General features: G+C 43.1%; 2 protein-coding genes across 3 annotated transcripts in view; one reads left to right on the top strand and one right to left on the bottom strand.

The window, feature by feature from the left end:
- Positions 1–16,180, top strand: part of GNA14 (G protein subunit alpha 14) — a 221,317-nt gene extending 205,137 nt beyond the window's left edge. The window contains exons 3-7 of the mRNA XM_050761091.1: positions 4,940–5,094; positions 8,038–8,166; positions 10,527–10,656; positions 13,545–13,698; positions 15,110–16,180. Coding sequence (XP_050617048.1) covers positions 4,940–5,094; positions 8,038–8,166; positions 10,527–10,656; positions 13,545–13,698; positions 15,110–15,300 — 759 coding nt within the window. The 3' untranslated portion in view covers positions 15,301–16,180. The remainder of the gene's footprint in view (positions 1–4,939; positions 5,095–8,037; positions 8,167–10,526; positions 10,657–13,544; positions 13,699–15,109) is intronic.
- Positions 16,181–17,716: 1,536 nt separating this feature from the next.
- VPS13A (vacuolar protein sorting 13 homolog A) overlaps positions 17,717–27,344 on the bottom strand; it is a 247,441-nt gene continuing 237,813 nt past the window's right edge. For both annotated transcript variants that reach the window (XM_050761071.1, XM_050761072.1), the window contains exon 72: positions 17,717–23,215. In XM_050761071.1, the coding sequence (XP_050617028.1) occupies positions 23,197–23,215 (19 nt within the window). In that variant the 3' untranslated portion in view covers positions 17,717–23,196. The remainder of the gene's footprint in view (positions 23,216–27,344) is intronic.

Genomic DNA, 27,344 nt, shown 5'->3' with positions numbered 1-27,344 from the left:
TAAAGTTTACAGGGTACTCCCTTCCTCATTCCTCCCTGCCCTTCCTCATACTTGTCCCTGGAACATTCTCTGGGGCCTCAGCTGCCACTCTCTCCACCAGCCATCCTCATAATGACTTGTGACAAAAGAACAGACCCTTGCTGGGCCGTTCTCATTCAGAGGGACAAAAATGACTTCTCTGACCAAGAACTTTTCCAGATAAATGGAGACTAACGGAACATAACCACTAAATGCAACATATGATCCTACACTGGGCTCCAGACCAGATAAAGGACATTCCTGAAACAACCGGCAAACTTGGGACAAGGCCTGAAGATTAATACTCTTTAATAATAATAATAATGGTGTGTCCATGCTCATTTCCTGATGCTGATCATTATGCTGTGATTATGCAAGATGATGTCCTTGTTTTTAGGAAATCACACTAAGTCTCTAGAGATAAGGCGGCATTGTGCCTGCAACTTACTCTCAAATGTTTCAGGAAAAGAGTAAATGTGTGTGTTGGCCCACATGGGTGTGAAGTGTGTGTGTTTGCACACACATGGAGGGAGAAAGGATGAATGATAAAGCAAAGTAGTTAATTGTTCACATTTGGCCAATCTTGAACGGCATAGAACTCTTTGTACCATTTTCCCCACATTTTTGCAAGTCTTATATTATTTCAAAATAAGAGTTAAAAAAATCGGCTAGGCACAGTGGCTCATGCCTGTAATTCCAGCACTTTGGGAAGCTGAGGTGGGCGGATCACCTAAGGTCAGGAGTTTGCGACCAGCCTGTCCAACATGGTGAAACCCTGTCTCTACTGAAAATACAGAAATTAGCCAGTGGTGGTGGCGGGTGCCTGTAGTCCCAGCTACTCAGGAGGCTGAGGCAGGAGAATTGCTTGAACCCGGTGGGGCGGAGGTTGCATTGAGCTGAGATCATACCATTGTGCTCCAGCCTGGGAGACAGAGTGAGCCTCTACCTTTAAAAAAATAAAAATAAATAAAAAATAAATCTCCGCACTTGGAGTACTTCTGGGCCTCTTGGGCGCAGTCTGCTCCAAATTCAAGTTCTACTGTTGGGTTTCCAAAGAGGCTGAGCTCTCTGCTTCTTTCAAGCCAGATTCTCCAAATTCTCCTCACCTGGCTAAACAGACAATATGTCTTCCTGTCCTGGTGAGGTCTCCCGGTGACCTGACAGGTCATATCTATATCTACTCCCTATTTTTCATGTAGAAGCTTGCTTTCCTCTTTGATATCTCACTGGGTTCCACTTTTTCTCTCTAGTACAAGAGCCAAAGGCTGGGTTTATCCGTTGCAACGTGTATCAGTCAGGATCTGTGCAGTAGGTCATGCCGCACTAACAAACTGCCCAAAGTTCAGCTTACTTAACTTTGTTGATAACTTGTGAGTTGATGAGTTTCTCACTCATGCCACATATCCAGCATGGCAAGTGAGGGCATGTCTGTGTTCACTGTAGTCACTTAGGAGCCCTGGGCGATGGAGGCTCCGTCTTGTCTCATGCTTCCAAAATCACCACAGCAGGTGAAAATGAGTGTGGTGCATTACTCACTGACTCTGAAAAGTTTTTCCTTTCCTTTTTCCTGTCCTTTCCTGGCCTCTCCTTCTCCTTCCTTCCTGTCTGTCTCTCTCTTTCTTTCTTTCTCTTTCTTATGCAGGGTCTCGTTCTGTTGCCTATGCTGGAGTGTAGTAGTTCCGTCTCACTGCAACCTCTGCCCCCCTGGTTCAAGTGATTCTCCTGCCTCAGCCTCCCGAGTAACTGGGATCACAGGCATGCACCATCAAACCCGGCTAATTTTTATATTTTTAGTAGAGACAGTGTTTCACCATGTTGGACAGGCTGGTCTTGAACTCCTGGCCGCAGTTGATCTGTCTCCCTCAGCCTCCCAAAGTGATGGGATTACAGGTGTGAGCCACTGCGCTCGGTCATAGCGTTTATTTTCAAAAGAGACGAGTGATTTCCACTCATATTTCATTCACCCTAAAGTTCAGTCCTACATTGTGTTTGTGAGAAGGAGAAATAGAAATGCATTTGTCACAGCCCTGATGATTGTCGCAGTACTAACGCTCAGCAGTTAACCTGATTTTGAAAGTGAAACTTAGCAGTGCAACAAAAGAGGCATGCCTATAAGAAGCAAGGACGCTGAGGGCCACCAGAGCCCAAGTTAGAATTACAGATTGGCCAAGCGTCGCCTGAGCGCCTCCTCCTCTGAGAGGCTGCCCTGACCTGCTCTGTGCTCCCACCATGACCTGCACGGACTTCTGTCTTCCCACCCTAGCATGCTTTCACTCTTCATTTTCTCATGATTTTCTGCCTTGTTAGGTAGATGAATTTTACATTCACCACAGATGTTTACTGCACGCACCTATCAATAGAAGGCACCTATTATTTGCAATAGAAGGCACTGCACTAGGTTCTGGGATATAAGAACAAATAAGACATGGGTTCTGCCCTCGTGGCATTTCCTGGCCTACCATGAAGACAGAGAGGAAAACAGACACTTTACGTTGAGAGGGTAGACCTCAGCGCAGCTGACCTATTTGGGAAGCAAGAGGGTGGCGAGAGGAGGGGAGGACGTGGGAGAGAGCTGCTGTGCACCACACTGGACAATCACCATCCAGGTTCTCCGTCCGTCATTCTCGCCGGTCAGGAAGAGGGCCCATGATGTGCAGCATGCCGGTGGTGAGATTAGAAGTCAGGGTTTAGAGGCTACGGATGTATCCTGTTTTTGCAAACAAGAAATACTTATTAGACATCTGCTACAATAGTAAAGGCTAATTCTACTTACATTTAAGTAACACTTTATAATTCAGGTGCCCGTGGAAATCATGGCTCATTTGACAAATGAGGACACTAAGGCAGGTAACTTGTTGGGGTCCTTAAAAGTCCCAACTACACCATTTAGAGCTCAGGGTCCTGATTCCCAGTCCAGCACACTTTCCAGTAATCCATCCTGCCTGGACCTTGTTTGAGACCCTACCTGCCTCTGAACGTCCTACAGTCTCCAGAAGAGTTTCCATTCACTTTCATGATAGGTGTGGGGAAGAGTCACATCGATTTAATCACAGTCCTTGGTTAGGATGAGCCAAGTGGATGTGTAAGATCCTCCTTTTCTCTGGCTTGCTGTTGGATAATTATAAGGATGAATGACGCACGATAAAAGTGACTTTTCAGGGGGTACCATCTACACTTGACATCCCAGCTACCAAGCAGATGCTTGCTGACTCACAGCTGCCGGTGTAGCCAGCCCTGCATGGTGATGTAATTGCTGTGGGATACAGGAAGATGGGAGGGGGAAGAAGAGCCTGGGGTCCTGCTTCTCTTGCCAGGATTCATTTGTCTGCTACAACTTGCAGCCAAGGAAAGGATGCTGAGTCTCTGGGGCCAACACGTGGAAATGCTGTGGCTGCAGGCCAACCTTATCTTTTCCATTTTCTGAGGTTTGGAAAGATTTCTGGCTCATGCTAGCCTCCCATTGATTAAATGAGATAATGTATGTAGAGGCCTTGGCACATAGTACATGGCCAATAAATGGTAATCTGTGGTAATAGTAATAATTACAGTAATAATGGCCTTAATTCCCATAGTAATAGATAAATAATTATTTAATAATCATAGTAATAATAAATATGATAATATTATAATAATCAGTGGTGTGGGGAGAGTAGTGCATTGGGAGGGAGGCTCCCAGTGGGAAAGAGCTGTATCAGTGATGCAAGAAAATAAAAAGCAAATTGTGTGGGAATGCGTTGTACTCTTCCCACAATTTTGCTGGCAAGCTAAAACTGCTCTAAAAAGTAAAGTCAATTATTATATATACATATATTTTATTTTATTTTATTTTATTTTATTTTTTGAGACGGAGTTTCACTCTGTCGCCCAGGCTGGAGTGTGGTAGAGTGATCTCAGCTCACCGCAAGCTCCGCCTCCCATGTTCACACCATTCTCCTGCTTCAGCCTCCCGAGTAGCTGGACTACAGGCGCCTGCCACCACACCCGACTAATTTTTTGTATTTTTAGTAGAGACGGGGTTTCACCGTGTTAGCCAGGATGGTCTCGGTCTCCTGACCTCATGATCCGCCCATCTCAGCCTCCAAAAGTGTAATTGGTTTTTTTTTTTTTTTTTTTCTTTTTGAGACGGAGTCTCGCCCTGTCGCCAGGCTGGAGTGCAGTGGTGCCATTTCGGCTCACTGCAACCTCTGCCTCCCAGGTTCAAGCGATTCTCCTGCCTCAGCCTCCTGAGTAGCTGGGATTACAGGTGCCCGCCACCACACCTGGCTAATTTTTGTATTTTTAGTAGAGACGGGGTTTCACCATGTTGGCCACGCTGGTCTTGAACTTTTGACCTTGTGATCTGCCCACCTCAGCCTTCCAAAGTGCTGGGATTACAGGTGTGAGCCACCGCACCTGGCCAGCTTTTTTTTTTTTAATGAAAGAACAAAATCCCAGACTGATGATTAGTTGGTATTATTGTGTTTCAGTTCTCTAAAAACAATGCACCTCCTTTTTGCGTGTACCAGGTGGACCAGCTTCCACCATTTTTAAATGGCCTCATTGGCTGTGCAGATACTCAAATGAGTCACATGTTAATGAAGAAGTAAAATTTGCTGGTAGGATGGTAGCTCCAGTGTCTCTTTTATTTACCATTGGGTGTTGAATGCTGGTGAAACTGACCCAGGACATGGCTGGGCACAGAAGCTGTAGGTCTTGGGCTCTCTGTGGTCTCTCCACAGAGCTGAGCAGCCACATCATCTCCACTCAGCATGGCTGCAGTGGGTATCTTGGCTGCGAGCAGCCCCTGGGAGGGTGCCCACCATGCCTCATGCCTAGTGAGAGCTCTCCAAATCCACAGACCAGGGCAAGTCTTGTCCAGACATTGCCAATGGGTTGGCTTCCTTTCCTTTGCCTGATGCAAGGTTCTCTTTTCTTTGAGTAGGAAAATGCCCAGATAATCAGAGAAGTGGAAGTGGACAAGGTCTCCATGCTCTCCGGGGAGCAGGTGGAGGCCATCAAGCAGCTCTGGCAAGATCCAGGCATCCAGGAGTGTTATGACAGGAGGAGGGAGTACCAGCTGTCGGACTCTGCCAAATAGTGAGTACAGAGCCCAGCCTGGCTGCCCGCGGTGCTTTCAGGCAAGCTCCGCCACACTTCAAAGAAGCTTCTCGCTGAACGCTGCTGAAATGCGGTGCACAGCGGCAGCGCTACCTGCCTCCGCTTTTCCGTATCCCACCTGACCTCTTGGTGCCATCTCTCACCACCTCCTAAAGCCGTCAGTCACTCTGTGGATCGCAGACCTCTCTTCCTGCCGACGCCCACCTGCTCTCTCTGTGTTCTAAGCCTGTCGTTTCCAGTGAGAGACTCAATCAAATCTGAGGTCCCTTAAGTGGGACTGATCTCCTTTGGAGTGCTTAAATTACCTGATATAAACAAGAAATACCCTTGCTTTTGGCTTCGACTTTCCTCCTCTCTATATTCCTCTGCCTTTCGGGTTTCCCCATCAGAAGACAGCCGGTCCAACTGCCCTAAAATCCTAAGTCAAGTTTAGAGCAGCGGGGCCATTGACCCATCAGCAGCTGATCTGGTGCTGCCCTCTAGTGGCACAGGCAGGCTGTGCTCCCAGCACACACAGGAAGCTCAGTCCTTCGTTTATTGGCTGCCTGTGACGGCCTACACACTGTATTTTGGACCCATACAGCTCAACTTTTAATTCATTAATCCTTGAAGGTAAGAAGATTTCTATTTAGATGTCCCGGCATGCAAGCTGTCCCATAGAGATGACAGATTTTCACTTTCTTAGGCATTTCCTGTTCACATCTGTAATCCCAGGGACTTGGAAGGCAGAGGTGGGAGGATCGCTTGAAACCAGGAATTCGAGACTAGCCTGGGCAGCAGAGCAGACCCCGTCTCTGCAAAAAATACAAAAAGTAGCTGGGCGTGGTGGCCTGTGCCTGTAATCCCAGCTACTCGGGAGGCTGAGGCGGGAGGATGTCTTGAACCTAGGAGGTTGAGGTTACAGTGAGCCTTGATTGCACCACTGCAATATAGCCTGAGTGACAGAGTGAGACTCTGTCTCAAAAAAAGGAAAATTTAAATAAATAAATAAATAAATAATATCCCAGGGCAATGCCTCCTCAGTCTGGCCACTGGGCAACAGTTTGATATGGGTCCTTCTTAAAGTGGCAATAACTCCTGCTTCTGCAGCTCAGCTTTCTCACGTGTCCCATATCATCTTCCATCCCCTGAGGCTCAGGAATCCCTTCCCCAGATTTGCCTCCTTCCCTTTGGGTACCACTGTCACCCTCGGAGCAGGCATTGAGCTGGACAAGGCATTGGGCAGGAGAGGAAGCCTGAAGTGTCACCTCCTGTGGTTTCAATGGCCTTTCTTTGGTGTTTATCCCGGGCTGAGAGTTTAATGTCATTAATCCAGGTTGGCACAACTAATCTAAGTACAGGAATGTTTAGGTGCAAAAAAGCCTCAAGGCAGGAAAATAAACCCCAATAAGGTGTTAGATCAGCATAGGGAGGTGGAAGAAGGAAAGAAAGGGCCACGGAGGAGGTTTTGCCTTTGACACCTCAAGGAGCCAGGGATGGGCACGACGTTCCTGAGCCATAGCTGAGGTGGCCTGAGTTAGCTGCCTCTGTGAAGTCCTGGGGATTGGCTAGGGCTCTTGATATAGATCCATTTGGGGAAGACCCACCAGACCTGCTACACAATTCAATGTAACCCTGCAAACCACGGGGGCGAGGCCACTGACATGGACGAGGGGCATGGCTAGGGTGGTGGGCAGAGCTGTCACAGAGAAAACAGCCTCTCCTAAACCCAGTTGCCCAACCTTCCAAACCGGCAGGACTCAAGGCACTTGCTCATTTTCTCCATCTGAGCCAGCGGTTTTCAATCCCTTGGCTAGAGAGGTCTGCTTGCGATGCGCCAGGCACTGTGGTAAGGGCTGCACTAATGGTTGTTTACCATTAGTAAACAACCAATGCTCTCTGCTCTCAGAGAATGTACAGTCTGGTGGAGCAAGTCAGGTATAAATCAAATAATTACACATCAAAGTACAGCAGAAACAGTGATAAGCCCTGGGACTGTATCTGGGTAGGGAGGTGGATTGTGGAAGGCTGCCCCAGTGCTTTGCTTCTGGAGCTGAAGGCATGTGGTGAACAGGTTTGCCTGTGACCTCTTGGTTAGCCTCCATGTGAACCTGCTCAGCCCCTGATCCTGTGCTGGGACAGGGCAGGGCTGGTCTCAGCTTGCAGGGGGCTCTAGCTCTGCATCTCCAACTCTTTTGTTAGCTAGGGCCTGAGTTACAGTTATTTTACCTAAAAATGTCTTTTAGAAAGGCCTTAAAGTTGTTGTTGTTGTTTTTTTTAAAGGATTCTCTTATTTTACTACAGAAAAAAAAATATATGTTTTAAGCTCAGGGCTTCAATATATGGCCAAAAATAAGTGAAGGCAAGTTTTGGGTTATTTTAGGAGATGTATAGTTTCCCAGTGTCTTCAACAGGAAAACTTTTTCTTGTTGCTGCTGTTTTGAATTTCTCCTCGGCCTGTTTTACGTCTGTGTATTTTCTTAGAAACTCTATTTAGTTCATTGAGCAAAGCTTTGGAGAACAGCATCTCCATTATATAATGTTCTTGGACAAGGGTGAGTGGGAGGGAGAAGGGCCTCTGGAGGGAGCATGACAGATGGGGCGTTGGAGACAGCCATTTCCAACATCCTGGTCCCTCCAGCCCCACTGTCTCCCTCGCTGGTCAAATAGAAGCGATGGAGCTTAGAACCCACGAGCCAGAGACGGAGTGCTCTGCAGATGTCCCAGAAGGCTCATGAAAGTCCTTCTGACCCATATTGTCTTCAAAACAGTCGTAGGAAGGATGGAGAAGCCTGGCCTGGGGCTGGCTCTTAGGAAAGTCATTGATGGAATTCATGTGTCTGTGTGGGGCTCACTGTGAGTGGGGGGTGACTTCCTTTGAATAGGATGGACATTTCTCCCTTCTCTAAGAGGAGACTCAGTTCCTCGTTCTCTGATATACAGTTACCTGACTGACATCGACCGCATCGCTACACCATCATTTGTGCCGACACAACAAGACGTGCTTCGCGTCCGAGTGCCCACCACCGGCATCATCGAGTATCCATTTGACTTGGAAAACATCATCTTTCGGTAAGTCTGTGCCCCTGATGGAGCATGAAGAATCCGCCCAGGCGTGGAAGTCCCCAGATGGATTCTTAAACGTGTTATTGCTAAGCAGGGATTATATCTCTTAGGACAGAGTGACCCTCTCTGCTCGGGGTATTTAGAACTGTGGTAGATCTCAACCCTAGAATGGAGAGGAAGTCACCTTCCTATTACCCTTGGAGAAGAAGGGTTTCCTTACTGGAACCTGGAATGGTTCTTATGTGTAACACACACACACACACACACACACACACACACACACACACACACACAAATGTATATACTTCTGTATCCCACAAATTGAATATAGTGATTATCGATGTCTTCTCTTTAAAGGTGAATAATATTTCCTTTCTCTATTTTCTCCTCCAAGATTTATCCTTAGAAAATTAAGAATTTATACAAAAATGTGTATTAAAACTATGAAGAATAATATATAAAAACTAACAGCTGTGTAAAAATGTATGCATTTCTACTTACAAATATAGGGAATACTTTTAGGATGACTTCAGTGAATCTTCACTGCATTTAGTTATGGTAAAAAGTGAATAATATAGGGCATATACGTAGCACTGCACATTTCAAAGCACTTTTATATCCACTATTTCCCTTGTTCTTCCTAAAAATTATCGCACATGATTTTCTAGTTGAGACAACACACCAGTCCTCCCACATCCGGGTCCTGTCTGATCCCCAGTTATAGCTCAGTGCTTCTCTATCCAGAATTGCTGTGTTTGGGGAGCCCTCGGGTCCAGCCCCTCAAAAATGTCCCCCATCTATATTAGCATATCCCTGATTTTAATAGTAGCCCCCTGTGCGCCCATGAATTTCTGTAGGCCTTTTCACAATTAACTGCTTTTTGCCATGTCCAAAACCTCTTAGAGAGAGGCTCCCAAGGATTTGTTTTGTTTTGTTTTAGAAAAGACTTTTATTTCTTCTAAGTTTATCCTTCTTGGACTGTGAAGAATGGGTTTTGCATTACTTTCTAGAGTCTGCTGAATGGGTTTAACATCCTTCACCAGTGAAATCTATTGCTTTACAACTCAGAGCACCTCTCCCAGTGGGATATTTCTGGCTGAAAAATTCTGACCTTTGAAATTGAGGCCTTTATAGAATGGCTTCTTCAAGCTCAGCCTTTTGACAGTTGCAATGTCCTGTTTCCAGATGGTTCCCTGCTGTGATAGCCAGCCACGAACACGTCATTGTGGGAGTGGTCGCACCTCCAGGACATGGTTCAAGGACAGGATTGAATTTTTCATTTTCCTTCCTGCACTTTTCTGGACAACAGTTCTGGGTGGTTGGCCTGTGGGCCACCTAAGCACATCAACCCAGGGTCTTCAGGGACTGGTGTGTGTGTGGTGGGGCGGTGAGGTAGGGGTGGGTGAGGGTGACTTGGCAGCTGTATCTGGTCCATTATGTGTTTTCTTTGGCTCACTTGGTATTATTAAAAATCGTTTGAGCTAACACATTGGATACCTTGTTTCTCCTGAAAGGCAGAGGCTGTGGTCATGGCAAGCCTGCGTTTTGTTCTGCAGAGCTTGGCTGCAGGTACGCGGCAGGTTTCCCTGCAGACAGGGCCCCCGGCTGTTGTGCTGTGTATGTTTTTATACTTTGGGGAACCCACTTGCCTCATTCCCATAAACTGCCTGATTTGCGGCAGGTTTCCCTGCAGACAGGGCCCCCGGCTGTTGTGCCGTGTATGTTTTTATACTTTGGGGAACCCACTTGCCTCATTCCCATAAACTGCCTGATTCCTGGAGCATTTGAGCTCGTGATCCCTGGGCTGCGAGTTGCTGAAATTTTCCCCAGAGACACAGATAGAGGCTTTGGATTTCTGTGCTGGACAGGGGACACTTGTAGGTTTTTGTAGGGAACAAGAGGTGGCATCCAGAGAATGCAGAAAGGATTTACGGTAAAATAGAGGCCAGAATAGGCTCAGGTCCTGAGTCCAGCGTGGGGGACCCGGAAGACAGCTGGCTACTCTGTCCCTCTTGTGTCTGGTATCCAGGGACTCTGCAGTGGTCGCCACAGGACCCAAGTGGATGTTTGCGTTTTCTGCCTGGACACTGGTTAGCTTCCTAACCAGCAGGCTCCCCAAGTCACCTCTGCATGTCTTCAGAAATGTCATTTACATTCTCTGCCTTCTTTGCCAGGAAACATCCAGTGGTCCCTCATTGCTTAAAGCAGCAGCATCAAACATTTTAAAACTTAGGACCTCTTTTCTGTCTTAGAAATTATTGAGGACCCCAAAGAGCGCTGGTTTCCATGCTGTAATAATTCATGTCCTTTTCCCCCAAAGTGTCATGTATTCCAACCTTTGAAGGATCTGTGTTTCTACACAACAGGATGGTGGATGTTGGTGGCCAACGATCGGAAAGACGGAAATGGATTCACTGCTTTGAGAGTGTCACCTCCATTATTTTCTTGGTTGCTCTGAGCGAATATGACCAGGTCCTGGCTGAGTGTGACAATGAGGTACGCTAGGCGGGAAGTTTGGGTAGCTGTGGAAGCCAGAGCCCTATTCTGTGGTTTCTAAGAAGGCAACCAGGTCAGGAAATAGACCCTCGTCATTAGGTTCAACAGTCTTGCTACTCAAAGTGTGACCTGTGGACCAGTGGCACAGGCATCACTGGGATGGCTTGTTAGAAATGCAATCTTACTGAATCAACCCCAACCAACTACATCAGAATCTACATTTTAACAAGACCCCAGGTAATTCAAATATGTATGAAAGGCTGAGAATCATGGGCCTGGAACCCGGGTTCTAAACTTGAATGCACACTGGAGTTCGCTGAGGGACTTAATGAAAACCTGGTGCCTGAGTCCAACCCCAGAGATTCTGATTGAATTGGTGGTGAAGGGGGCCTGAGTGGGGGGAATTTTAAAAAGCACCCCAGGTGAATCCACTGTGCTGTGAAGGCTGGAACCTATTCAAAAGCCTAGGTTCTCATCCTTGGTGGCATAGTGGAATCTCTTGGCAAGCGTTTTACAAATGCCATCTCTTGGACCGAACACTAAAATTTCATATTTACTGAGTTTAGGTTGAGGCTTCTTTCGAGAGTCCACTAGGGATTCTACTGCACCGCCAACGCTGAGCAGCACTATCTCTAAAACACTTTACCTGGGCGCACAGGCTTCCTAACCTCCATAGGCCCATGGTGCTCCCAAATTAGATCCCTACTGGAACTGGGGTGGGCAGTGGTGCTGGATGCTTGGAGCTGTTCTGGGGCTGCCCAGGATTGCATCTGCCTTCACGTCTCCTGGGAGGGACCCCCTCAGGGCAGCTGGGATGGATCCAGCCTGGTCAGGCACACATTGTCCCCTCAGAGCGGCCATAGCACTGGCTGCATCCAATTCCATCAGTGGGAGCTGCCCTGAGAGTGAAGAGGACCCTCAGACCCTCACAGCCACCTCTCTGTCAGGTTGGGGACAGTTGCGGTGGAACACTCATGTCCTCCTTATCATCTTTTCCCCTGAACTTGCATTAAGACCTCTTGACCTTTTAGAAAAATGTCTTTTGTTTCCAAGGCATGAAAGTAAATGAATAAAGGACTCAGTCCAGGATTAGGCAATAACTGAACAAATTGTATCTTGTATTTCTTGAGAGCAGACTTTTCTCTGAGGAGCGTAGCTTATATTACCTAATTAGTGGAGGATTAACCCATTTAATTGTGTCATTGTGCAAAGAACAGAAATCTTGGCTGCCGCCCAGCTCTCTCAACTGGAGATTTTTTTGTTGTTAAGACAAGACATTCAGTTATCAATATAAAAAAATGGCTCCAAATTTGTTTCAGGAATTATTTGTGATGTTCCTCAGGAAAGTCAAAAGATTAGTAAGGTGCACAAGGGACCAGTATCTCAGCCCAAAGTGCTTAGAAATTAACACTTTCTCCTCTCTTAAAAATCACAAAATACTTGAGAAAAATTAAGTGGTTGCCACTCCAGACTTTCCCCTCCTGGTTGTAGATCTGTGTTATATCCACTCTGTATACTGTCTGGGAATTTTTCATATACTTTATTTCCTTGGAGATCATTATCAATAAGATCATAATAAATTTTAAAGCTTTAATACATTCCAGATCGTAATTCCCCCAGAGTGTACGGAGTGGCAGAAGGAGCCTGGGTGTCTGGAAGTTGTGGGGAAAGAGTGATTGATGGCATGGCCCTCTTGAGTGTGTGTGCTGAGCTTGGATGTTTTTCACTCTGATCCCTTCCTTCCCTACAGGAAAGTTCTTATTTCTTTCCTCTTAGAAATACTTGAGAAAGAACGGAATGCTATCTAGAACAATTATTGTCACAGATAAGATTTGTTTGTGCCCTGTCTGCTCTCAGTAAATTAGGAGCATTTAGTATCTTCTTGCCAATGTCTGACATTTAGAAATTATCACTGTCTTTCTACGTAACCTTCCCCAGGTCCCACTATTACAGGGGCTCGGGAAAGTTATGTAAATATTCCAGATAAGGCCAGGCACGGTGGCTCACGCCTGTAATCTCAGCATTTTGGGAGGCCGAGGCAGGCAGATCACGAGGTCAGGAGATTGAGACCATCCTGGTTAACACAGTGAAATGCTGTCACTACTAAAAATACAACAAATTAGCCGGGCGTGGTGGTACACACCTGTTGTCCCAGCTACTCGGGAGGCTGAGGCAGGAGAATCGCTTGAACCCAGGAGCTGGAGGTTGCAGTGAGCCGAGATCGTGCCACTGCACTCTAGCCTGGGCAACAGAGTGAGACTCCATCTCAAAAAAAAACAAAAAACAAAAAACAAAAAAAGACGTTCTGAACAACAGTATGCTCACCCATCAAACGGGCCACTGCTCTGCTTATAAAGTGTGGCACAGGGTGGGTTCACAGTAGCACTGCCTCCCGTCTCTGCCAATGTCTAGCATTCCTAGGGGCAGTAGCCTTGCTGGAAGAGCCTTGTCATTTGACTGCTGAGGCCCAGTCTGGAAGCCATAACCAACTGAGGAGGCCGTGTCAGGTCTGAAGTTGGCACTTCCCTACTTGGTAATCCCAATGATCACATGACACAGGAAATTTGTCAAATGTGGGTAGGAACCTTCCTTCTCCAAGTTGCACCAAAGCCTTTCTTATTTCCTCCCTGTGAGTTTTGGGCTGGAGAAGAGCTGGGATGCAACAGGAGAGGCGACCCAGAAGGGGAAGGTTGGTAAGAGGCTTGGGGAGGGGCAAACAGAAGTAGGAGGCCTGTTGCCTTGGGCTCCACATGCTCACCAGCTTCAGCAGACAGTGGTCCAGAGACTGCGACAGGGCAAGGGAAGAGATGGATGGACTGGCAATGTGCCATGTTGTTTCCAAAATATTTCCTTTCTACTTCATCCCAAGTCCCTTGTTTTTCACTTAGAACCGCATGGAAGAGAGCAAAGCCTTATTTAAAACCATCATCACCTACCCCTGGTTTCTGAATTCGTCTGTGATCTTATTCTTGAACAAGAAGGATCTTTTGGAAGAGAAAATCATGTACTCTCATCTAATTAGCTATTTCCCAGAATACACAGGTAAGTGTCTATCTTGTGGACGGTACTTCTGTGTTGATCTCGTGTACCTCCTGGGCATCAGTCTAGAGTTACCACAGCAAAAAGGGTCTCCCTGGTCTGCCTAGAACACCCTCTGTCCCTATTCCCACCTTCAAACAGAAGCTCTAGTTGCACCATTGTGTGTTTTCACCGAAGCACCTCCACACACGCTTCCCTCCGTGCTGGGAATATCCTTGCCAACTCCTTTCACTGCCTCCACGTTGTTCTCCAAAACCCAGCAAAGGCCTCCCCTTCTCTGGGAGCATTTATGGCCTCCCCTGCCCATCCGGTCTGCAGTAGGGGTGCCTCCTCCTTTCTGCTCCCTTGGCAGCCTGATCCCCGCTTGCTCTCTTGGCCACATCACGCTATGTCGTATCCTCTGCTCACTCAGCTTTCTTCCCAGTTGGCTCCGTGAGGGCAGAGATCTGCTTGATTTATCTGTGCATTCCTCGTGCCAGTCGGAGTACCTGGTGCTTCTTATGTGTATGTTAGACTGTGGCATCCCTTTTCCCAGACACATGGCGGACTCTGAAGCTCTTTTTACATAACATGTCCAAGGTAGGAGAGTCTCATGCCCTGTTGCTAATTGTTTCTGGTACAGGAGATCTCAAACATTCAGTTTGACACTGATATTTAGTGGATTCATGTTTAAGCTCTCTTCTTTCCCCTTTTACTAACCATACTGGCTGTGCAGTATAGCACCCTCGAGCTTTAAAATCAGCCTGATAATGTTAGTTCCCACATTCTTCCTTTTATCTCTCCTAGACCAGAGCTGTCTGTCCATATGTGTTAGCAAGGATTACTTCTCTTCAAAAGTGGTCCAAATCAGACAAATTGGGTCACTATGTTTAAACAAATCGCCATAAAGTACAATTTTTAGATACCAGAGGACATTTTAAAATATGACTATTTTATGGGTTCATGATGAGATACCATAAAAATAATGCTGCAGGCAAACTGTTCCCTAGAAATAAAGATCAAAGCAGGATCTCAAATAAGAACAAGAGTACATTAAAAAATGGTTCTTGGGGCCAGGCACAGTGGCTTACGCCTGTAATCCCAGCACTTTGGGAGGCCAAGGTGGGTGGATCACCTGAGGTCAGGATTTCAAGACCAGTGTGGCCAACATGGTAAAACCCCGTCTCTACTAAAAATACAAAATCGCTGCATGTAGTGGCACGCATCTGTAATCCCAGCTACTTGGGAGGCTGAGGAAGGAGAATTGCTTGAACCCCAAAAGTGGAGGTTGCAGTGAGCTGAGATTGCGCCACTGTACTCCAACCTGGGCTACAGAGCAAGACTCTGTCTCAAAAAACAAACAAACAAAAATGGTTCTTGGGAGGACATGGTGTTAAGTCTGTGTCTTTATTCCCCTAATTGCACTTGTGACTAGGACCAAAGCAGGATGTCAAAGCTGCCAGAGACTTTATCCTGAAGCTTTACCAAGATCAGAATCCTGACAAAGAGAAAGTCATCTACTCTCACTTCACGTGTGCTACAGATACAGACAACATTCGCTTTGTGTTTGCTGCTGTCAAAGACACAATTCTACAGCTAAACCTAAGGGAATTCAACCTTGTTTAAAAGCTGCTGCCCACTCCTCCCCCATAACAGAAGATGTGATTTGCAAACTCCTTGTTTTATTTGCAAGTGCTTCTGACATCTCCAGAGCCAGCCCCGTGCCAGGCACTAAGGACGCCACGCAGATCGTGGAGACAGAGATGGGTGATGGAACTTGGAAGAGTTTACCAAAATACTTTAAAAGTCCTTGCATCCCAAATTGTATTAATAATTATTTTCTTGACTTTTGGCTGTAAGATTTTGTGTAATTTTTGAATTTGGTGTTTTCTAGAATTTTTAAAGGCCACTTTGATTTAGTTTTAAATTTCAAATATGTTTAAAAATAGCAATTAAAATTATGTAAGCAAGGAGCCTGTTTATAGATCATGCCTTGAAACCTCTAGAACTAATCTGGGTGACTTTTAAAAAAATGCTAATGAGTCTGAAGCTTTTTATTACATCTTGTAATTTAGAGACATTTTTAATTTTCACCTCATGCTGAAGGCTGACTCCTTTAACTTGCCACCAAAGATTTTTTTTTTGAACACTTAGTTCTTTTTGTGTGTTAATTTTCTAAGCCAAATTAATAGATATACAAGTATATCTAACTTAGCTTTGCCACAATTTGATCACCATGAAGCCAAAGCTGGCATAGAGTAATGGGCTCTAGATAGCATGTATGTTGTATTGGTGAAAAATGTGTGTGTGTGTATATATACATTTTTATCCCCAATGTATAGTATATGACTAGGTCTTGTAAACGTATGAAATGGCTAAAAGCCCACACTGTTTGACAAATGTTATGTAACCCTGCCAAAGTTCTGATGGCCACCACAGATTTGCTGTTTGAATTATGTATGCTGTGCCTTTCTGAGAAGGCTAAGAATATACCATTCTGCTATTATCATTGGGTTATGTTGTGTTTCTTAGAGCTCATGGTTGACTGATGGTTCTGCTCCTAAACAGGAAAATGCTGTGGCCTTAATAGTAACTCGGAAACTTTCTTAAGATTCCTCCTTTCAAGGCCAGTCTGTACGCATCATCGTGGCATGCTGCAGTTCCCTCAGTAGCTGGCTGGGTCAAGCAGAAGGAGAATCCTCTGGGAAGTAAGAGCGCTCCACACTAAAGGCCCAAGATGGTTTTGTGCATGTGTGCACACACGCCTGCGCACACACACACCATTTGGGGATATAAGGTATGAAGTGTCTATCTCAAATCAGTCTATAAAATGCACCTCGGTTGGCTAACATACTTTATGGAACCATGCGTCCCCATTCTGTGGGAACAATTCCAAGTGCTGAAAAAGACAAATTATTCTGATATGTAGCGATTCTACAATAGCAACATCTAACTTTAAAAAAATGAATCCTTACTCAAGAGATCAATGCAATAACAACAACTTTTGTGGAAGTTCACAGATTGATGTTAAAATTTATCTAGAACAGTAAAGGTCCAGAAATAGCCGAGACAATTTTGCACGAGAACAGAGAGAGGGGAGTGGAGCTCTTTAGGATATCTAGAAGCACAAACAAAATACAAGACAATCCCCCTCCCCACCCATGATGGGCTAGAGGCTATGGACTGGGTTTCACTAGCCAATTAACATAAAAAGGGTTCAACAGAATCCAGTAATCGGGGAAATTAAACAATGAAGAATTCCATTTCTTATTTCAAGCACTTTCTAGCATTGAGTTTTTGTTAATTTATAGTTGGCTGACCACTTAAAGCATACAAGAAAATGATGGCTTTCCATATTCTAGTTGTAGGAGGGCTGTTAAATAAGTCATTCAAAGGGTGGTAACAATATTTTCTTAAGGCGTGGAAAGGCTAGACTCTCAATATCAGAGGTGAATTACCTCTGCCAATGTTGATTCTGCCAGTAGAAAATTCCCTCCTGGCCCTTCATTCAATATACTCATTACTTACTGGGGAAATGAGTCATGCGGAGTTTTCTAAGGTTAAGAGGCAGAATGTCGGTGGTTAAGAATTCACTAGGTTGAGACCATCCTGGCCAACACGGTGAAACCCCATCTCTACTAAAACTAAAAAATACAAAAATTAGCTGGGTGTGGTGGTGCGCACCTGTAGTCCCAGCGACTCAGGAGGCTGAGGCAGGAAAATCGCTTGAACCTGGGAGATGGAGGTTGCAGTGAGCCAAGATTGTGCCACTGCACTCCAGCCTGGTGACAGAGCAAGACTCTGTCTCAAAAAAAAAAAAAAAAAAAAGATTTCACTAGGTACTATACCATACCACCCCCAAGCTTTTAGTCAGCAATGATCATGCAGGGCTGGAATGTCGCCTGCTTTGACTGAAAAATCAGGACCTTGGACAATCTGTTATTCACATTTATTTAAGCCCCAAAGAGGGTGGAATTTATATAGGCAAGGGTAAGCTATTGATAATGTTTCCAGTTCTATCAAAAAACTAAAAACAGAAGCAGACCAAAGATCAGAAATCTTTATTTGACAAAGGTATACATGGTGAAAATGGACAGTCATCTTACCATGCAATCCAAATCTACCAATACCAAGAAATGATTATTGTTAAGAAAGTCATTAGTGAGCATGGCCAACCAATTTTTAGAGAGAGGAATAAAAGAATAAGATTAGTTTCAAAAGGAAGAACTTCACTGTAAACATCTGTGTTTATAAATTATCTTAGAATACACAAAACCAAGGCAGAGACTGTGTAACAGGCAACTGAGCCAAGCACACATAAAAGAGGAATGAGGAATAGAAAAGTGTAGGAAATCCTGCAGCGATGCAGAAATAGATATTTTTAAAACGATCATAATCAATGACCATATTTTCATTAAAGAATAAACATTCCAAAGCAGCACAGGCTATTTGATCAATTAAAAAAACTAGCAAGAGAATATTTTTAAAGTGCACCTTTCCTGAAAAAATCATTTTTATATGTAATACACAGTCATATACAGAGATAATTATTTTTAAAAGTCTGTAACAATCTATCTGACCTTGTAACAAGTCCCAGATACCATTCCTAATAGTTTGTGAGTGTGGCTATTAAATCATCGATATTGAAAATATTTCAGTGTAATCTACGCTACATTTTTACTTGAATGCTTTTCAGCCCGAGAATTGGGAACTTTTGAGTAATGAACTGAACACCGGAGGTACGATGGCATAACAGGAAATGTTGGGATTTTCCAACATGTTCTACTTTAATTATACTTCTGATTATTAGATATCTCATTATACCAATCTCACAGGGTTTCTTGTTACAAGGACTTCATTAGAAGGAGCACATTATTGAGGTATCAGAGTAACACTAAATGAATAGTTCAATGACTGACAGGGATTTTTCTATCATAACAGTGTGATATCTACCATCATAGCAGGTGTTAAACTATAATTTGTATTTGTATAAAGTAATAAAAACTTTAAAAAATACCCATATCAGCCTAAAAAAATTGAAGTTATATTTCTTGTATAGCTTTTTGGGTAACCAAAAATTTTTTTTTTAAATGCCATAATGCTTTAAAAAAAGAACTCATCTGTAATTCTAAAGTAAAAAATTTTTTAAACGACATGGAAAAATTTACTTTACAAAAGAGGAAATATAAAGTAGAAAAAGGTTTCAATCAAAGAAACATGAGTAAGGTGTGTAATAGAGTAGGATTCTGTATCTTCTCAATGTGCCGGCTTTGCTTTTCGGATAGTCCTGAAACAAATACTACTTTAGACCAATTGTGACAGTGGAGAAAAGTTTGCTCTAACAGTCGGAGTGGCCAAAAATGGACAGTACAGATTACAAGAATCGCAATTTTAACTGACGAATCCTAGCTTGATTAGGTTGCCATTAATGATAAGGAATAACTTCAAAAGTATATTTCAAAGGACTAAGCAGGAGAGTGAATGGGGTTCCTTTTAGAGTTGCGCTATACTGAATAGCACCAAAGAAAATCAGATTGACTAAGTCTGTATTGAGTCCTGCATATGGAATGTGAGTTATTTACCTTTTCTCCTTGGATCTTAAAGCAATGAGGAAATCCACTGTTTTTAGTAAAAAGGCATTGATATTTGCATAGTGAATACTTTGGCCCCACCAGAATGTGCCCTACATATTAGCTCCCCATTTTTAAAGGCCTTTGCCACCTGTATGGTCAATCAGCCAAAAGGAAGATGGTGCAAATTCAACGGACTCCAAAGGACAATGTCTGTCCCCAATTCTATGATAGTAAAATGCCTAGTGGTAAAGAGGTTAAAGTACATCTAGGTAAACAAAAGACTGCTGTGGCCTTTTGTGGGTGCTGTTTGTGGATCTGATTTTTCTATGCTTTTTCTGGTTCCACTGGATCATACGAGGTGCCTGATACCAGAGAAGAAAAATGTTTCAGAAACCAAACAAGAGTGATTCCATCTTCTCACTCAAAAGAGAAAGTGCTGAGCCTCTCTAGACTTCCTGAGCTGTGGATCTGCTGCTCCTTATCTAAGGTCAGGCTCCACACAATCCAGACTCTTCCAACAGTCACTGGATGGCCCATGCCTCCTGCAGAGTCTTTCAAGCTTTCTTTTTTTCAATTGCATTTCATAATAGGAAACACTTTATCTTGTGACCCCGTATACACAGTAAATAGAAGATTTCGCTGAAACAGGAACCAATACTTAACCATTTTACATGCTCTATTGTTCCTCTATTTTTTATTTCACTTTTAAAATATACTGGTCTTGAGCTGTTGAGTTGATTTCATGACCCACTAATGAGTTAGGACTTAGTGTGGAAAAACAGCATCCCTGAGGATTTGGGTTGATCCTGACAAAAGGTAACAAGCAATAGCCCTGGAACCCGAAAAGATTTCTCTGATCTGTGTTGGCTGAGCCACCAAAGCATCCACTGTCAATGTATTTGGCACATACTTTGAGCTTCTACAGGCAAACTAATCAAGTATATTGTCCCAATCTTTTTAATACAGGGGCCTACGTGAAGGGGCACTTGACATAGCCTGAGGGATCAACGAATACTGGCAAGTGATAACTGGATAATTTAGGTGCAGGAAATTCAGCACTGTGTAGAGTCCTTTTAATTTAATCTTACTTTTTACCAGATAGTAATACGATGCTACTGTGTGGGATGTTTCTATGAGATGAGCTAGGTGCACAGATATTCACTGGAACAATATATTACTGCTATTACCATCAGAAGAAATGAGAGAGAGAATTATTATAGAAAAGATCATGTAAGTCTAAGAAAGACTGATTCATTTGGAGGCCACAGGCTAGTTGCCTCCAAATGGATTAGGATTGTGGAGGAGAGGGGTAGGTAAGAACTGCCTCAGGTGGTAATGATTATTTAGAGTCCAGATAACAACTCAGCCACACTAAACTGACCTTGGGATTTTTGCAAACAGTAGAGGAAAAGCAGCAAATATATACACTCTACAAGGGAAGACACTGGAGAAGTGTACGTGCCTTTTGGCTCAGAGAGTATTTTCTAAATGTGAAGAAATCAAAGTCGCTCTTTCCAATGACTTATGATTTTCTGGTGGAGAGTTGGCAGGGAACTCTGTCTTGGTCCTCGCATAATTATCATAGACCAGAAGACATGCTATGCTGGAATTAAGGGCCTAATAATAGAGTTAGCAAATAATACATGGAAGGGGCACAAGACTGAACACCTCATTCCATAGCCACCACCAAACAACTTAAGACAAGCTTAAATTTCTCCAGCAGAGAGCCATTTATTGTAGTTAAATGTAATTTAGGGCAGATGGTTTTCAAATACAAGACGATTGTATATTCTAACCTTCAAGAAAAATGGGCTATAGAATCAAACAAAAACTAAATTGTAAAATGTGATGCTAAAAACACTGACTCGTTATCTAGTGATCTACTGATGTTCTTAGTGTTTTTGTTTAGATGAAGACAAGCTTCTAAAACAAATGATACGACGTGGCTCTTGAAAGAAGTGTGGGTCCCTCTAGAGACAAGGAAGCCATGGGAGGAGGTGACGTGTAAACCAGTGGCAGGGAAAGAAGAAGAAGAGATATTTCATGATTCTTATGGCAAGGGAACAAGAAAGACAGGCACTATCCTTTCTATGTGGACTAGTTACAAGACCCACTCCTGCTGGCTGCCAGAGGACACCAGAATTTCTATGTTTACTATTTGTGTAAGGCTTTTCTGCTTCACGACACTACACCCAGGGAGGCAGGGGGCTGTAATTTTTCTGAGACTGGTGAAATCATAACATTGGAATGGGTAATGAAGTATTTTGTTTTGGATGAGGACAATCTGATGCAAGCTCTCTGACTACCTCTACTCTTAGGTTTAATTCTGACAAAAGCAAAACTGGAGGAGCTTAGCAACAGAGAAAATATGCACTTTTTTTTTCTTTTTTTTATAAAAAGGTCAACATGGAAACACACTTTCATGTGGTTTGAAACGTGTGGTTTGATTCAATTTAAGTTCAGCAGAGCAAAAAGCATTTTGGGAGAAACTACTGAGAATAAACAATGTGTTTTAGTCATCAGAGAGAAATCAGAAGCATTAAGTAGATTTGGTCAGCAAGAAATAACAATTACAATATAGCATGCTGTTTATTTTAGCTTTTACAACAAAGCAAGGGTTTTAGGAGCCTGAGAAGAATTTCACAACCATTGACTATACAGAGTCTTCAATTCCAAAAACAGTTTATAATAACTTGGTGGCACATACAACATGCATTGAATACTCTGTATTATTCAGTATCTAAATAGGATCCTGCATCATTCTCTTCATAGTTCACAATCATACATTCATTCCCTTTTACCTGAAACAATCCATTAATATTAAGGTGCAAAGATCTTGGACAAAAATCAAGAAAGAAAACCTCATGTCCTTATTTTTACTAATGTATAGCTGATGATTTCTGTGATAAGCTGTAAATTTAGAAGAGTGACTCTCATTTGAATAACTGTAGAGAAAGCAAACCAGAAATTCTCAATCTGTTGGCAACAGGACAGCTTATTGGGCTAGATTTCAGGGTACATACACTTATGAGAAGGACTGTCTGTTGGAAGCATAATTCACTGTATCTAAGATGTTGGGAATTCTGTATATTCCATGTTAACAGTGAATGGAAAGTAGGCATTGTTAAGGCTTTAGATATTCTCCTTTAATATTAGCAGTCTATTAAAAACATGACTTGGATAAACCAAGTAGATCTCATGAAATACGCTTGAGGAAATATTTCAAAGTCCCTAAAGTTCTCAGAGACTTCCTTTTTTGAGTAGCATACTAATTTCTTTAAGTTTTCTTAAGGGGAGGCTTCAATCTATGTTATAAATTGTATTTTAAAAGATTGTTTTAAATAATCATGCTATGCATTTTAAGTATAATTCAAACCTATCCTTTATATTAAAAATAAGGAAAATAATATCAAAATATTTGTCTATAAAAAGAACTTCATGATTCTAAAGAAACCACCACCAAAGTTCTCTTGATACCACTGAGGCAATGTTTGATTTGATTGTTTACCCATCACTCAGGGAGTCTGAAATAAGCATGATGGAAGTTCAAAATGTGAACTAGAAACATTAAACTTGGCTCCATGTGGAGATGAATTACAGTCAGCCTCTCCACCTTTACAGAGAAAAACTCGGAGCAAATATTTAAGATTCATAATTTTTTCTTCTTTTACAAAATAATTATAATTATAAATAGATGCATGATTCAAGTTAGAAAACCAGGTAATTGCTGAAGAGTTGAAATATTTTAATCACATAGCTGTTTTACCTGATTCTGTTTTTTGTTTTTTTTTTTTAATCATCCAAAATACAGGGTACTTGAAATTATTTCTGTAATATGCTTCCCAAACAGGTTTTGAAAGGTACAGTCTAGGAGCTGTAATTCCTTATTGCTGTGTGTCTTCAGGCAGTGTTCTCTGTCAGAGGCTCGGAGAAGGTTCTCTTGCTTCTTCTAGCTTTGTAAGGATCCACTGCGGTGGGAAAATAAAGGAACATTCGCTTACTTCAGTGAACTTGCAATGAAACAAAATGTAATGAGGTTTAGAAGTTAGCTTTATAGTTTAGTTAGGTATATACTGACAGCCAATACATAAAATTCATCCTGCAAAAGAGATCATTCACTTCAATGGCCCAGATGACTCAGGGACAATGGTACTTGGTTTAATAGTAGGAATGCGGTTTTTCTAAGGTCTTTGGGTATTCATCTTCAGAATAAGTGAAATGAGCCAGCCTGAGAGAAAAACATTACTTCCAATCTGTGCTGATTTTATATCATGAACTTCCATGAATCCAGATATAGGATTCTACTAATGGAGTAGAAATAAGTACAATTCCAGAGAGGGTAGTAGAAGCGACATTCTTGAGCATTTTAGGTGCCCTTACAATATATTTTCTATTCTAAAATAATTTGAAATAACAAAAATAAAATGTAAATGTAATACACAAACTTTCTACCAGTAATGTCTATTATTATTGTGTATGTATGACAGATCAAGGCCACGGAGGTGATACAGGGCTTATTCTAATATACAAATATTTCACAGAGATGTTTGTGCCTCTTTAACTTAAGAAGAGCCTAGGTTCCTGAGCAAGATGGCCAAACAGGAACAGCTCCAGCCTCCAGCTTCCAGTGCGAGCGACACAGAAGACGGGTGATTTCTGCATTTTCAACTGAGGTACTGGGTTTATCTCACTGGGGAGTGCCGGACGATCAGTGCTGGTCAGCTGGTGCAGCCCGACAAGCGAGAGCTGAAGCAGGGCGAGGCATTGCCTCACCTGGGAAGCACAAGGGGGAAGGGAATCCCTTTTCCTAGCCAAGGGAAACTGAGACACACAACACCTGGAAAATCGGGTAACTCCCAACCTAATAGTGCACTTTACCAAGGGTCTTAGCAAACGGCACACCAGGAGATTGTATCCCACACCTGGTCCAGAGGGTCCCACGCCCATGGAGCCTCCCTCATTGCTAGTACAGCAGTCTGAGATCTAACTGCAAGGTGGCAGTGAGGCTGGGGGAGGGGCACCCGCCACTGCTAAGGCTTAAGTAGATAAAGCTGTGGGAAGCTTGAACTGGGTGGAGCCTACCGCAGCTCAAGGAGGCCTGCCTGCCTTTAAAGACTCCTCCTCTGGGGACAGGGTATAGCTAAACAAAAAACAGCAGAAACCTCTGCAGATGTAAATGACCCTGTCTGACAGCTTTGAAGAGAGCAGTGGGTCTCCCAGCACAGACGTTGAGATCTGAGAATGGACAGACTGCCTGGCTCAAGTGGGTCCCTGACCCCTGAGTAGCCTAACTGGGAGACATCCTCCACTAGGTGCATACTGACACCTCACACCTCACATGGCTGGGCACATCTCTGAAACGAAGTTTCCAGAGCAAGAATCCGACAGCAACACTTGCTATTCAGCAATATTCTATCTTCTGCAGCCTCCACTGCTGATACCCAGGCAAACAGGGTCTGGAGTGGTCCTCAAGCAAACTCCAACAGATCTGCAGCTGAGGCTCCTGACTGTTAGAAGGAAAACTAACAAACAGAAAGGACACCCACACCAAAACCCCATCAGTATGTCACCAGCATCAAAGACCAAAGGCAGATAAAACCACAAAGATGGGGAAAATGCAGGGCAGAAAAGCTGGAAATTCAAAAAATCAGAGCGCATCTCCCCCTCCAAAGAAACGCAGCTCATCGCCAGCAACGGAACAAAGCTGGATGGAGAATGATTTTGACAAGTTGAGAGAAGAAGGCTTCAGTTGATCAAACTTCTCAGACCTAAAGGAGGAACTACGTAACCAGCACAAAGAAAGAAAAAATGTTAAGGGCAGCCAGAGAGAAAGGTTGGGTTACACACAAAGGGAAGCCCATCAGACTAACAGCAGATCTCTCAGCAGAAACTCTCCAAGCCAGAAGAGAGTGGGGGCCAATATTCAACATTCTTAAAGAAAAGAATTTTCAACCCAGAATTTCATATCCAGCCAAACTAAGTTGCATAAGTGAAGGAGAAATAAAATCCTTTACAGACAAGCAAATGCTTAGAGATTTTGTCACCACCAGGCCTGCCCTTCAAGAGACCCTGAAGGAAGCACTAACCATGGAAAGGAACAACCAGTACCAGCCATTGCAAAAACATGCCAAAATGTAAAGACCATTGATGCTAGGAAAAAACTACATCAACTAACGAGCAAAATAACCAGCTAATATCACAGTGACAGGATCAAGTTCACATATAACAATATTAACCTTAAATGTAAATGGACTAAATGGTCCAATTAAAAGATACAGACTGGCAAATTGGATAGAGTCAAGACCCATCAGTTTGCTGGATTCAGGAGACCCATCTCACATGCAGAGACACACATAGGCTCAAAATAAAGGGATGGAGGAAGATATACCAAGCAAATGGAAACCAAAAAAAGCAGGGGTTGCAATCCTAGTCTCTGATAAAACAGACTTTAAACCATCAAAGATCAAAAGCGACAAAGAAGGCCATTACATAATGGTAAAGGGATCAATTCAACAGGAAGTGCTAACTATCCTAAATATATATGCACCCAATACAGGAGCACCCAGATTCATAAAGCAAGTCCTTAGAGACTTACAAAGAGACTTAGACTCCCATACAATAATAATGGGAGACTTTAACACCCCACTGTCAACATTAGACAGATCAACGAGACAGAAAGTTAACAAGGATATCCAGGAATTGAACTCAACTCTGCACCAAGTGGACCTAATAGACATCTACAGAACTCTCCACCCTAAATCAACAGAATATACATTCTTCTCAGCACCACATCGCACTTATTCCAAAATTGACCACATAGTTGGAAGTAAAGCACTCCTCAGCAAATGTAAAAGAACAGAAATTATAACAAACTCTCTCAGACCACAGTGCAATCAAACTAGAACTCAGGACTAAGAAACTCAATCAAAACCGCTCAACTACATGGAAACTGAACAACCTTCTCCTGAATGACTACTGGGTACATAATGAAATGAAGGCAGAAATAAAGATGTTCTTTGAAATCAATGAGAACAAAGATACAACATACCAGAATCTCTGGGACACATTTAAAGCAGTGTGTAGAGGGAAATTTATAGCACTAAATGCCCACAAGAGAAAGCTGGAAAGATCTAAAACTGACACCCTAACATCACAATTAAAAGAACTAGAGAAGCAAGAGCACACATTCAAAAGCTAGCAGAAGGCAAGAAATAACTAAGATCAGAGCAGAACTGAAGGAGATAGAGACACAAAAAACCCTCCAAAAAAATCAATGAATCTAGGAGCTGGTTTTTTGAAAAGATCAACAAAATTGATAGACCACTAGCAAGACTAATAAAAAAGAAAAGAGAGAAGAATCAAATAGATGCAATAAAAAATGAAAAAGGGAATATCACCACCGACTCCACAGAAATACAAGCTACCATCAGAGAATACTATAAACACCTCTAGGCAAATAAACTAGAAAACCTAGAAGAAATGGATAAGTTCCTGGACACTTAACACTCTCCCAAGACTAAACCAGGAAGAAGTTGAATCCCTGAATAGACCAATAGCAGGTTCTGAAATTGAGGCAATAATTAATAGCCTACCAACCAAAAAAAGTCCAGGACCAGACGGATTCACAGCCGAATTCTACCAAAGGTACAAGCAGGAGCTGGTGCCATTCCTTCTGAAACTATTCCAATCAACAGAAAAAGAGGGAATCCTCCCTAACTCATTTTATGAGGCCAACATCATCCTGATACCAAAGCCTGGCAGAGACACAACAACAAAAAAAAGAATTTTAGACCATATCCCTGATGAACATCGATGCAAAAATCCTCAATAAAATACTGGCAAACCGAATCTAGCAGCACATCAAAAAGCTTATCCACCATGATCAAGTGGGCTTCATCCCTGGGATGCAAGGCTGGTTCAACATACGCAAATCGATAAACAGAACCAAAGACAAAAACCACATGATTATCTCAATAGATGCAGAAAAGACCTTTGACAAAATTCAACGGCCCTTCATGCTAAAACTCTCAATAAATTCGGTATTGATGGAACGTATCTCAAAATAGTAAGAGCTATTTATGACAAACCTACAGCCAA

This window comes from Macaca thibetana, chromosome 15 (assembly GCF_024542745.1).
Source record: "Macaca thibetana thibetana isolate TM-01 chromosome 15, ASM2454274v1, whole genome shotgun sequence".
NCBI classification, from domain to species: domain Eukaryota; kingdom Metazoa; phylum Chordata; class Mammalia; order Primates; family Cercopithecidae; genus Macaca; species Macaca thibetana.
This window is presented reverse-complemented; position numbering and strand designations above follow the sequence as displayed.